The sequence below is a fragment of the Castor canadensis genome, chromosome 11 (assembly GCF_047511655.1).
Source record: "Castor canadensis chromosome 11, mCasCan1.hap1v2, whole genome shotgun sequence".
NCBI classification, from domain to species: domain Eukaryota; kingdom Metazoa; phylum Chordata; class Mammalia; order Rodentia; family Castoridae; genus Castor; species Castor canadensis.
The window spans coordinates 41058084-41071497 of NC_133396.1; the positions used below are offsets into that span (position 1 = coordinate 41058084).

Genomic DNA, 13414 nt, shown 5'->3' on the forward strand with positions numbered 1-13414 from the left:
GAAACACCTACCAAACATTTAGGTGAAATTATTAAGTAAACTGTTGATTATGCATACCTTGGAGTTCTCAAATAAATCAAGCTGCAGATAAGAAAGGTCAGAGTCATTAATATACAGATTATATATAAAGCCTCAGGACTGGATAGCGAAAAGGTGGAGGTCCATGGTAGTATTTAGATTTGTGGTCTGATAGGAAGGAACCAGCAAAGAGAGCAACTAGTGAGGCAGAAGGAAAACCAGAAGAAGGTTATGTCACAGAAAGGAGGGGCACTGTTTTCTCACTCCCTCCTTTGTTAGAACAAGATTTCTCCCTCCCTTGTTATTACTGAACATAACTAGAGCTAACTGGGGGCGACTGGAGATTCAGAAAAGACACAGGATAGACAGAAAGAAAGTGGAGTCAGGTATGTTGGGCACTCAGGTGGAGACGCCCAACCCTCACTGCTTCTTTTCTCTATCTTTATTCTTTGAGGCCTTACTCCCTTGCAAGTCTTTAAAACCTTGCTTCTAAAGTCTTCTTTGAAACCTTGCTTAAAACCTCTTTCCTTAGACTTGCTCTGTCCCATGTTTTCTCTTAGCTGTTCCTTGGCATAATCTCTCTTAAAGTCTTTTGCCCCCAAGCTTGCACTGTCCCATCTCTAGCTTTCTTAAAGCCTTGGTGCTCAGACTTGCAAACAACCCCACCTACAAACTGCATATGCATAACTCTTAAAGTCTTGGTCCTTCGACTTGCACTGTGCACTGCCCCATGTTCTCTTTGGCTTTTCTTTAGCTTAGCTTTTCTCAGGCCTATGTATAAAGTCCTTTCTTTAGCTTAGCTTTTCTAAAGCCGATGTTAAAGTTCTTTCTTTAGCTTAGTTTTTCTAAGGCCTGTGTTAAAGTTCTCTGTATACACGTTCTATCAACCCCTTTTAAGCCATTCTTTTCCTTTCAACAGTTTCCCTTTACCAATTCTTTTCCCTTCAGTAATTCTTTTTCCTTCCAAAAGCTTCCCACACCAAAAAGTCCAAAGCAAAAGCCAAAGGCAAAAGCCTCATGTAAAAGCCAAAGGCAAAAAGCCCCTCTTCCTCCTTCAGGGGTCTTTTATAAACAGCTGTAAACAGGGTGGAGCAGCAGCTCTTGGGGAGGGGCATGACATTGTAACAGGAGAAACCTGCGTTTCTGAACGCAAACAACTTAGGAGAAACAGCTATTCTGCTTCCGGCGCTGTGCCAATCTCAGAAAAGCAGGTGAGCCACATCTCGCCTTTGTCCAGTTCTCATAGACTTTCTATAATCCACTCTCCACAACAGAAGCCCAGAAACGGGCATTTTAGGAAGAATGTGAGGTCACCATATCAAATGTTGCTGTGCAAACAAGTAAGAAAAGCAGAAGCTTGAGATTTGGCAACATGGAGTCAAAGGATAAAATAAGTGGAGTCTGATTTGAGCAGTCTAAGAAAGGAAAGTGAAGAGTTAGATACCTGTAATAGTTCAAGATATTTGCCGTGCATGGGAACAGAAAAAAATGGAAGCAATAGCTAGAAAAGGATGTAAGGTCAAAAGAAACTAGAAAATGTTTGTGTGCAGGTGGAGATGATTCAGACTGACAGGAAGAAACCCTTGACACAGGAGAGAAGAAGGTAGTTATAGTAATAACATTCTTGAGATGTCAAGAAGGTATGGATCCCAAACTCAAAAGAAAGGTTTGTCAGCCTTAGAATAAGAGCAGGGACACTTCACCAATAGCAACAGGACTCAAGGCAGAGTACGTGAATACAGATACAGGAAGGCTCAGTGCTTTACTGTTTTGCTTTTATGTGGTCACCTATAGAAAATCAGCAGAAGTTGAATATTGGAATGACCACCTTGGATATAGGTAACTATAGGATGGGCCTGAGCTGAAAATATATTATCGTGAGATAAAGTGGAACAAAGAGTAAACAAGCTTGATTAAGAGGGGATAAAGAATTCAGCAAATGCATACCTTTACCTACCTCTAATCTCCTTTAGGACTCTTTAGTTTCAATTCAAAAGGTGTTATTTTGGTGTTTTTGGCATGGAAGTAAGGACTAGAATATGTTTTCTAATACTCATATAAAAATAGAAAGATTAATAAGAACCTATGAATTTCCAATATGGTGGTCTTTGTGGCACAAATACCCCATTCCCACTGCACAACATCCCCCAAATAATTCAAATATTTAAAACTAAGAAAATGTACAGCCAAGCTATAGAATCAAGAAGAGGATTCTCAGTGAATCTTAAAGATGTAGGTCACTTTTAAATATGATATGAAGTAGATGTGAAGTCTCAAAAGCAACCTAATGTTGAAATTATAAGCAAAGACTGTCTTCTGAGGCTTGAGCTGCCATTGAAAAAGCCATCCCAAGCCAAGTGTGGTGGCACATGCCTATAATCCTAGCACTTGGGAGGCTGAAACAGAAGAATCAAGTTCAAGGCCAATCTGGGATACTAGCAAGGCCCAGTCTCAGAAAAGAAAAAGAAACCACGCCAGTTGGTCCACCATAGCTGCAGCCAGCTCTAGGTTGACATAGTGGCGAGAACAAGCCACCTCCACAGCTACAGGAAGGCAAAGCTCATCTAAGGAGTACCAAAAGGAAAGAACAGAGAGAATAGGGAAGATGCACCATTGAAACAAAATGCCCAAGAATTTACCTGAATTGAAAGAGAGACATAAATCTCGTTAGCAACATTTGATCAACTGGACAAGGGAGCAATATCTTCATGGCAAAGGAAATGAAATTTATGTTTAGTATTACATACCATGCCACATTCCCATTCAAAATTATGAGTAAACATTTTTCTGACATGCTCAGAAAGTTTATTATTCATAGATCCTTTCTGAAGAATCTTCCAGAGGATGTACTTTAGCACAAAGAAAGATGAATGGAAGGGAAACATGGGATACAAGCATGCAATATAGAACAAATAAATCAGCAAAATTTTTGTATATCTAAGCCAGTACTGATTATAAAGGAGAACAAGTTTTAGTAATAATCTGAAACTAAAATTCAATGGTGAGGAGAAAACTAGAAATAAGTAAACTTTTATCCTGATTGTAAACATGATATAGATAGTGACTAAGCAGGAAAAATAATTCATATTTTTTGAAAACTGCAAGAGAATTATTAGAATAGTCACTAGCATTTTGAAATGCTAACTCTAATACCAGGCATCATTTTGAGCATTCTATATGCAGTAAGTCACCAAAACTGGCAACTATGCAAAAGCAGTATCTTACCTTCATTTTATGTGAATGAGGAAACTGAAACATAGAAAGAACAAGTAAATTGCCCAGGTCACATAGCTACATGGTATGGTGCCACCTTTGAACTCAGGCAGTTGTCTCTAGAGCCAGTGATCTTTAACAGTGTATTAGGGGCTGGGGTTGTAGATCAGTGTCAGAATGCTTGCCTAACATGTACTAAGCAAGGCCCTGTGTTCAATTCCCAATACTACCACACACCAAAAAAAACTTTGTTGCCTCATAACTTAATATTATAACTTTCAAATTAAAGGAGAAAATAAAATGGAATAAAAAAGCACACCTAATAGAAAATATAAGCTGTGAAAATTGAGACATAGTAATAATCAGCCTTTAGAAGATGTGCTTTTAGACAGACAAAAGTCTATGCAATTGATGGTTATTTAAGTATAGGAGAATACCTCCCTAGGATCATGTAGACAGGTGCTGGATAAGATGGTGAGCTTATGGGGAAAGTAGCCTATCTTTACTCTGCAGACTGGGTTCACCTTCTAATTCCTATAAAATGAGTTTCCTCAAATTGAGAAATTTATCATTTTATTGTCATAACACTGGAACATGGGGTGGGATAGAAAGTGGGTGGTTTATTTTCCATCGATGGTGGGAGAAAAAGTAATATTTTCTATCGTGAATTTTTTCTTTTAGATCTTGAGGGGTTTTTTTGTAAGCATTCTAGGTTTAAACCTAAATTTTCACTTGTCACTTTGTTTTATTAAAAAAATAGAGGAGGATTTTAAACATACTGTTAACCTTAAAAGTTGCTGAAGCCCATTGGGGAAGTCAAATGAGTTGCCAAAAAGCAGAGGAGTTCAACTTTTTCACTAGCAAGCTCAGGATGCTGGTTTGCTAGAGAGCAGGAGTCATAGTTTTTGCTTGAGAGAAGAAAAGCAGAGTGCCTCTACCCCACAGTGTGAACTAACTAATGTGGCTGCCAGAATGCTTCCAGCTTCCATGGTGGTTCTGAGACTTCAGACACACACCATTACTACCCGTACTGGGGCCCAAATGTGGACCCTGACTCTAGTTTTACAACAAATTTGAGAGGTTGCTTATTTTGCTTCTTTTTCTTCATGTGAGATTGTGTGATTATTTCCTCTGTCTTCATATTAAAACTTTCATTTGACTTTAATGTCCCTCTTGCAAAATGAATAGGCTTTTAAATATATTCCTTTGTTTATTCTGCAAATATCTAAGGCAGGCAATATGACAGGCAGATGGTATGTAGTGGGGAACAAAGTCTCTGCCTTCAAGGTACTCACAGACTAGTGAGGGAAACTGACATTGAACAGATAAACTCACAACTTAATATGATTACAAATGGTGTTGAATGGTGTAGGGACAAAAAACAACACAAAACTAGTTTCTTTAGTGAGCTATTAAAGTGAGGAGTGTTAATGTAGGAAGATCAAGGAAAGACTAAGGGATGAGAAGGAGTCAGCATTTCAGGAACTAGGTAAAATGCATTCCAGGCAGTGAGAACAGCATATGCAAAGACTAAATAGCATGAAGGAAGTAGCCACATTATAGAAACCTAACAAATGGGAGGAAGGGGGAGGAAATGACCCAAACATTGTATGCACATATAAATAAAAGAAAAAAAAATAAATAAAAATTTTAAAAACCAAACAAAGCCAAGGTGATTGAAGGATGGTGGGGAAAGAGGAGAGCAATACAAAAGTTATCGAAGGCTTTTAAGAAAATGGCTTTTTAAGAAATGAATGTGGCTGATGTTTGAAGAATAGATTGGAAAAGAAATGGAAAACAAGTTAGGAGTCTATTGTTGTAACTAGAAAGATAGCAGCAGTAAAGATGAGGAGAACTGTTAGATTTTTTTTCTTAGTCAGATGCCAAGGGATCCCAGTCCAGGGACTTGTGACTAGGCAAATGCTCTACCAGTAAGCCCTATCCCTAGTTGGATTTTAAATATATTTTGAATGTAGAATCAATTGAACTTGATGATGGACTAAAAGTCGTAATGGAAAAAGGGATAAAAATATTCTTAGGAGTCCAGCCTTACAGTGGATTAAGGTAGGAAAGAGAAGTTCAAGATGTCTTTAAGACTTGTGTGGGCTCTGGATCCATGAGTCAGAAGCTCAGAACTGAGGGTGAGGGTAGGGGTAATACATTCACAAGTTGAAAAATATATTTTATATTTTATGTATTTTTAAATGTTTATACATTTATGTCTTATATTTTTGTATTCTGAATGTTATTAAAAGTCAATGGGCAGGCTAAGGGTGTGGTTCAAGTGGTACACCATCCACCTAACAAGCACAAGACCCTGAGTTCAAACCCCAGTTCTGCCCCACCCCCCAAAAAAAGGTCGATGGGTTAGATGAAACAGTGTGGGGAGAGTGTACTTAGAAGCTCTGTACTGAGCCCAGGGACACTCCTGCACTTAGGGTGCCACATAGCCAGTGTTGCCAGAAAGTGACACTGAGAAGGAATGTCCAGAGACCACAGGAAACTAAGGTGTGTGAGCTGTTATGGAAGCTGAGAAGAGAGAGTGACATCAAGAATAGAGTAAATTACCTGCCATGTAGATATCTGTTATCTTAACAAGAAATGTGGAACGCCCCATGAGAAAAACTTTTAAAGACTCCTGAAAAGCACAAAAGTAGACGTGAATAATCCGGAAACTATTGCTTGCACTTGGTTTGGTAGGAAAACTCAACAGCATTTTATATATATTTTATGTATTTACCAGGTGTAGTGGCATTAATCACACTTGAGAGACTGAGCCAGGAGGATCATGGGATCATGAGTTTGAGACCAGCCTGGACTACATAGCAAGACCCTTCTGTAAAATCTGATTCTAACATTGATATGGAAAAATAATCGTGTTAGAATGTCTAGAAAGACCTTTAAAAAACAAAAGAATGAGGAAAAACATTAAAATATACTTAGACCCTCTCTAATTAAAATCACATTTTTACCAATGCACAGATAGACAAATAGCACTGAAACCAGACCAGAAATATACTTAAGTCCAGAAATAAAGTGAAGCACACATGAAAATTTAGTATGTGATTAAGATGACATATCAAACCACATGGGGTTGGGATGTAGTTCTCAGTGTGCAGTAGCTGGGTAGCTATTTATCAAAAAGTAAAGTTAGTATGCACGTATGAATATAATAAAAAAGAAAAAAAAGAAAGATTATGGAGGACCTCTCCCCCAAGTGCTACAGATGCTCAAGGATGGACAAGAGGATGACAGTATCAGAGGAGGGATGTGACCATGAACTCCCATGGCCTTAGGGCAGAATACATTGGGACAGAGGAATTCTTTCATAACGTGTAGGCAGTCACGCCTCAGAGGCCGTTCTTACCATTTCCAGATGCCAAGTTGAAGCAGGTGCAGCATCATCAACAAGCAATGACCCTGGTGCTGGTCTGCTCGGAACCACAGGTAGCTCAGGCCCTGGACCAAGAAGCCAGGCAGGAGGACAGAAAGGGCCAGCCATCCCCAGAGAAGGCGTCCTGTGGCAAAGTAGTAAACCACGGTGCAGAGGCCTGAGAGGGGTGAGAAAAGATGACAGGGTCATCGGAAGAATGGAGGGAAACTGGGTAGCTGTATTATTTTTAAGGTTTTTGTATGTTACAATGTTCTGGGGAGAAAAAAAAAGTAAAGTTAGATCCATACCTCACACCACATACCATAAATTGCAAATGGATTAGAGATCTAAACATAAAAAAGACAGTGGCTAGGCTTCTCCAGTGGTCATCTCTTAGCCACTATCTTGCTCTGCTTCCTTCATGGTCTGTTGGCACTTGAGAAATACTCTGTGTTTTTTCAACATAAAAGTGTCATAAAAGCATGGTGCTGTACTAGGAGCCATCTTGAGAAGGTCTCTCCCAAGCTTGCTGCTTGGAAAACAAATCCTTACATTTTACTTTTCCTTGGAACTCATAGCAAGCATTTCCACACCATCCCCACCATCATCTACTTTGTAGCTCTGGCAGAGCGTCAATGAAGCAAGCCCATTGAAATATATGCAGTAGGATTTAGGCCAGACACATGGAACAGAGTGGAGCACGTTTTGCCTGTGGCATGGCTCACATGGTAGAGCACCTGCCTGGAAACACAAGGCCCTGGGTTCAAGCTCTAGTATTGCCAAAGTGAAAGAAAGGAGGAGGAGGTCGGGAGAGGGAAGGAATAAGAGATATGATCAAAGTACATGCATTATATGCATGTATGAAAATATCACAATGAGACCCATTATTTTGTACAATTAATATATGCTCATTAAATGTTTTTTAAATGAAAATGCGAGTACTAGAAGAGAACATGGGTAAATTACAATCCAGGTGTGAAGAAAGCCTCTCAATGACTGTAAGAAAAAGTTACTTAATTTGACTGTGTATTAAACAACTCTGTGTGGGTGATCACTGTGGCAGGCAGGGTTTTGAGGGGGCCACTGACACCTGCCTCCAGGCATCATGCCCTGTATAATTTTGAGTGTGGCTTGAACTGGTAGAAGTGTCTACCAGAAGGGAGTGTGGTTAAATGGTGAATGTCACTTTTGAGATTGTGACTCTGGCTTCTGTCTTACACTCATGAGGCAAGCAGCAGTGTGGTGAGCTCCCTCATGAGAGACCCACATAGCCAGGAGCTGTTTGTAGATAGAGTTAATCATTATGGGTTGCTGTTATGTGCAGCAACACTGCTTAATTTTCTTTTAGTTGAAAGAGTTTTTCTCCAGATCTGCTGATTCCTTTTGGAGTCATATTATAGGTAGTGTCCGTTTTGTTTCTTCCTCAAACATTTACCACTGTAGTTTTTGGTCTCACTGTGCTAATTAAGAGAAAGCTTCTAAGGTCATTCATTCACAAATGGTCATTGCTATAAATTTTTGGTAAGTAGCCATTACTACATTAAGGAAGTCTCTTTTATCCCTAGTTTAGTAAGAGTTATCATAATGAAGGAATTTTATTGAAGACTTTTTATATCCTTTATGCTAATGAAATTCATTTCTATTAACTGTACACTAAGAAGGTTTTGTTTGCCACACTAAGCCCCATCCACAGGCTGTATTCCATTTATGGGGGAGAGGGGAGAAGAAAGTTTTATTTTCTATAAAGTATCTTGAATTTTGTTGAGTAAGTTTTTCTCTTGAGATGACCCTTAATTTGTACCTTGTTCTTTTTTTGCCCAGGTACAAGATGATCTCTGAATTCACCTGGCCCAACCATGACCTTCCTTCAGACAAAGAGGCTGTCAAGAAACTGATAGAACGCTGTGGTTTCCAAGATGACATAGCTTATGGGAAGACCAAAATTTTCATCCGAACACCCCGAACATTGTTTACTTTGGAAGAACTCCGTTCCCAGATGCTTGTAAGGATTGTTCTCTTCCTACAAAAGGTAAATTTATATTTTATATATAAGAATAAGGTCTTGCTTTTATGTTTCTAAACTTTGCTGAATGTTTTCTTTAATTTGAGAAATGTTCATGAATTGCAGATTTTGTGTTTATGCATATCTTTGAGTGTATGTCACACGTGGAAAACTTACTTGGCTGCTGAAGTTCATAATTTTCCTCAATTTTAAAGACATTTTATCTTCTGGTATTTAAAGTTGGAGAGCTATCTGGATCAATCTACTTTTTCTTTTGTAGTTAGCGCTTTTTTTTCCTCTCAGTTTTTTTTAAATTGTGCCAACATATTTGTGACCACCTCCCTAATTCACCATCACCACCACAGGTGTGGTGCAGATGTGAAGTGCACACCTTACTACCTTGCACTTGCCATCACCCATCATTTCACTCACATTCATTCTTTCCATCTCCATACCCTTTCTCAAGCTTCCATGTGGGCCATTTTAATGCAAAAACTTATGCATGTACATTAAAAACTATATACCTCTGGGAGGATGTCCTTGGGGTATTTACCTAAGGAAAAAGTTACCTAATTGGAATAAATAGTGCCAGTTTCCTCTTCAGAACCACTACCAGTTTGCACAAGCACCAGCTGTATACGAGGGTAACTGTGCCTACATCCCCGCCAGTATGACACTGCTACCTACATCTTGCGAGACTAAACCAATGGATAAAATGGGATCTCATTGTTTTACTTTGTATTTCCCTGATTACCCTCGAATTTGAGACTTTTATTAAATGTTTGTTTGCTTTGTGAGTTTTCCAGTAAACTGTCCATTCATATCCTTTATCCATTTTCTACTAGAGTTGGTATTTTCTTGTTGATTGTCAGGGATCCCTTGCATATTCTAAACATTAACCTTGCATTCATATTATAAACATGTTCTCCTAGTCTTTATGCACTCAAATGAACTGTATTCATAATGTGCTTTGTTGAAAAAAATCTTTAATTTTAATCAAATTCTTCATTTTTTTCCTTTTACCATTTGCATTGGAACTTTAAAAAGAATTTCTTTGTTTCTAGGTCACAATATAGTATCCTACATTTCTTCCATGTACTGTATAGCTTTGTCTTTTGCATTCAAGTCTTTAATTCATTTAGATCCACCTATAAGTGGCTTATGTAGGAATCCAGTTTTAATTTTTCTCTATATGGCTAGACAGTCTTCTTATACCATCTACTGGACAATCTGTCCTTTTCCCATTGATTTTTGATGCCACTTTCGTCATATGTTGTGTTTTCTTTTTTTTCTTCTGTCTCTGAGTGCTCCATTCTGTTCCATTTTTCTATTTACCTGTGCTTGCACTAATGCCCCACAGTTTTTAATTTAGTATGTCTTAGTTTATGGTGGGATAAAGTCCATCTTCTCTACTTTTCTTCATTAAGATGGATTAACCTCTATACATAGACCTTTATTCTTAATATGTGTAATAGGTTCATTAAGTGCAACAATAATTTTTATTAGGATTGCATTGAATTCACAGATTTTACTTGAAAAGATTATTTTTATAATATTAAATCATCTTATTAAGAATATAAAACAGAGCCGGGGGCCGGGGGCTCATGCCTGTAAACTTAGCTACTCAGGAAATGGATCCAGAGGACATTTAGAAGCCAGGCCCAGGCAAAGTTTGCAAGACCCTATCTGGAAAATACCCAACACAAATAAAAGGGCTGGCAGAGTGGCTCAAGTGGTAAGAAGGCCTGCCTAGCATGTTTGGGGCCCTGAGTTCAAACCCCAGTGCTGCCCCAAAAAAAGTATAAACAGGCTTATTTACATCATCTTCATTGACCTTTAGATTGAGAGAGGCCTTATGAATCCATAGTTAATTCCTAGACAGTTCACTATATTTGTTGCTAGTGTGAATTCATTATTATTTTCTACATGGCAGTGTTGGTCAGAGAAATAATATTGGCTTATGCTGGTTTCCCTATATTCAGAATGAATTCATTTTTGTTGACATTAGTTTTCCTGAATTGTATCATAGGCCGACAATCAAATTGCTAAGGTGCTGGTCTCTTTTTATTTTTATTTTGCCTAGAACTCGGAGTATATTTAAACTGAAATACCAAATTCTGCTTCATTCTCAGTTTCCTTCTACTAATTGCTTTTTTAATACTGCTTTTGTTCTGTTTTGTTATCTTTCTCAAGATTGCTTGTAAATTTGCAAGTTGGATCTCTGTTTTCTGCCTGCCATCGTAAATTATTTTCATGTCTCTGTTCTCCATCTCCAAGTACTTTCCCTTGATCTTCAATACTTACCTGTGATGAATTTGTTTTGTTGTTGATTTTAAGATTTGATACTATTTTTTTTTCTTTCTATCTATTCAAGAAACTGATTCAAACTCAGGCCCTAAACCAGAGTGGTTTTCCCTTTCACCTTGCTTATGTCAGCCTGCTTGATGATTATTGCCTATTGTAACTATTAATTGTACCCCATTTACTCTCAAAAGTGTCCCAGAGTGAGCTGGATATGGTAGCTCAAGCCTGTAATCCTAGCTACTCAAGAGCAGAGATCTAGATGATCAGGGTTTGAGGCCATTCCAGGCAAAAAGTTAATCTCGACCAGTAGCTGGGCATGGTGGCATGCACCTTTCATCCCAGCTATTGCATGAAGCACAGATCGGAGGATCCAAGTCCAGGTTGCCCTGGGCATTAAGGAAGACCCTATCTCAAAAAATAACTAACACAAAAAGGGCTGGAGGATATGACTCAACTGGTAGAGCACCTGCCTAGCAAGCACAAAGCCCTAAGTTCAAACCCCAGTACCTCAAAAAAAAAAAAAAAAAAGTGTCCCAGCATACATAATAAACTATGGACCCTACCCTGAAGTCACTCTGTGGGCACTTGATGGCTAGTAGAATCCTTAATGATCTGCCATTCAGTACCCAGAAAGCTGTCCAATGGTCTCTATGTGCTAGATCTCAAATTTCTGAACCAGAGCGCTCACTAGAGTAGAGGAAAGGCTCCCCTTCCTAGTCTCTGACTGACTATGCAGGGTATGATATCTGTGATCTGTGATCTACTGACCAACTCCACAGGCCACAGAATTCATGGAAAATTCTCCCAGCCTCTGGAATTGTGTCACCAGTCACCTACCTTTCCATGTAAAGTGTGTTTTCACTTTTTCTATATCCTTACAGAAATTTAATGGTAAGTTAGAAAAGGCAGCAGTAGGAGCTTGTTTTAAACAAAAATTTACAACCATCGGGCTTTACTTCCTTTTTAAATAAAAATAGCTTTATGGGGTTTTTTCTGATTATGTGAATAACATACGCTCATTGTAACAACAAATTCAGGGTTGGGGTATGGCTCAGTGGTAGAGTGCTTGTCTGGCATGGGCAAGGCTCTGGTTTTAATCCCCAGACTTGCAGAAACAAAACAAAAAACAAATTCAAATTATACAAAAAAATGTAAGGGAAAAGGAGAAAAATCACCTAAAACCTCACCATCCAGAGGTAGCACTATAAACATTGTGGTGAACACATTTATTTTTCTGTGCTAAGGATTGAACGCAGGGTCTTGCCCATTTTAGGCAAGTGCTCTACGACAGCTGCATCCCTAGCCCCAACATCTTTCTTGATATTTTTCTGTGTGCATGCACAAGCACACATACTTTAATAAAAATGAGACCATAGTTCATATCAGTTTCCTTACGATCACCTTTCTCTTTTTCAACAATATTTTGATGCTTTCCTTTTTTCCCCCCTACATTTGCCTTCTCTGTCCACACAAATCTTTTATCACCTCCTGTGTCAATGATGCCCAGGACTACCCTCAGTTTCAGTGATTCACTCATACAACCCAGCATGGAGTTTTGCTGATGAATAAAGTGTATTACAGCAAAGGGATGCAAAACAAAATTACAAAGGAAAAAGGCACACAGTATAAAAACCAAAGAAAATCAGGAGCAAGCTTCCAAGAGCTCTCTCCCAGTGGAGTTGCTCAGGACAGATGTAATTCCTCCAACAGTGTATCATGACAGCAGAAGCCAAGGAAACCTGTGGGAGACTCTGTGCCCATTTTTATTGGGGGCTGGGCATATAGAGCTCTCTACCTAGTGTGGACCAAATTGCCAGACTTCTAGAAGGAAATCAGGCATTCAGCACAAGCTACATTGATCGTACAGGCACTTTAAGCACAGTGAGCCACTCCTCAGGGAAAGTTTTTTATCCGGTGTCAGAAACTGTTAACCCAACTTCCCAGACACCAGCCGCAGGCCTCACTAAGGATAGCAGCCTCAGGCCTGGGATGTTCGCTCTTTCCAGGACACTCCCACAGTCTTCCCATAACTTAAGTAGACCTCCTTGTGCACATGGCCTTCCATGCTGGTGCCTTCATTTCTCTGCACTGGATTCCCAGGAGTGAGACTGTTGAGATGAAAGGTATATATGCTTTGAACCATAACAAGTCACATTTCCACCCACAGTATGAATGAATACTCTTTTCCCTAAATTTTTGATGACAGTGGCTTTTACCAAGCTCTTAATTTTTCTCATTTTGATCAATAAGAAACAATGCATTACTTGTTCTTTAATTTTTTATTTCCATGACTACTAGTGAGGTGTGTTTATTGGCCTTTTAGGTTGCCTCTCCTGTTATTTGTTCATTTGCATCATTGACTGATCTATTTTTCTACTGTTGTCATTTCTTTCTTTCCTATGAGTAGTGGGAGCTGTCTAGACATAATATGTATTAATTTTATATATTACAAATATTTTTGTTAGAGTTATTTTACATTTGACTCTGTTCATAGTATACTTTTC

The 13414-nt window shown here is 38.8% G+C and overlaps 1 protein-coding gene across 4 annotated transcripts in view; it reads left to right on the forward strand.

Moving 5' to 3' along the window:
• The window catches only part of Myo1d (myosin ID), a 343577-nt gene that overhangs the window by 150473 nt on the left and 179690 nt on the right, over positions 1-13414 (forward strand). For all 4 annotated transcript variants that reach the window (XM_074046362.1, XM_074046359.1, XM_074046360.1 and 1 more), the window contains one exon: positions 8426-8633. In XM_074046362.1, coding sequence (XP_073902463.1) covers positions 8426-8633 — 208 coding nt within the window. The remainder of the gene's footprint in view (positions 1-8425; positions 8634-13414) is intronic.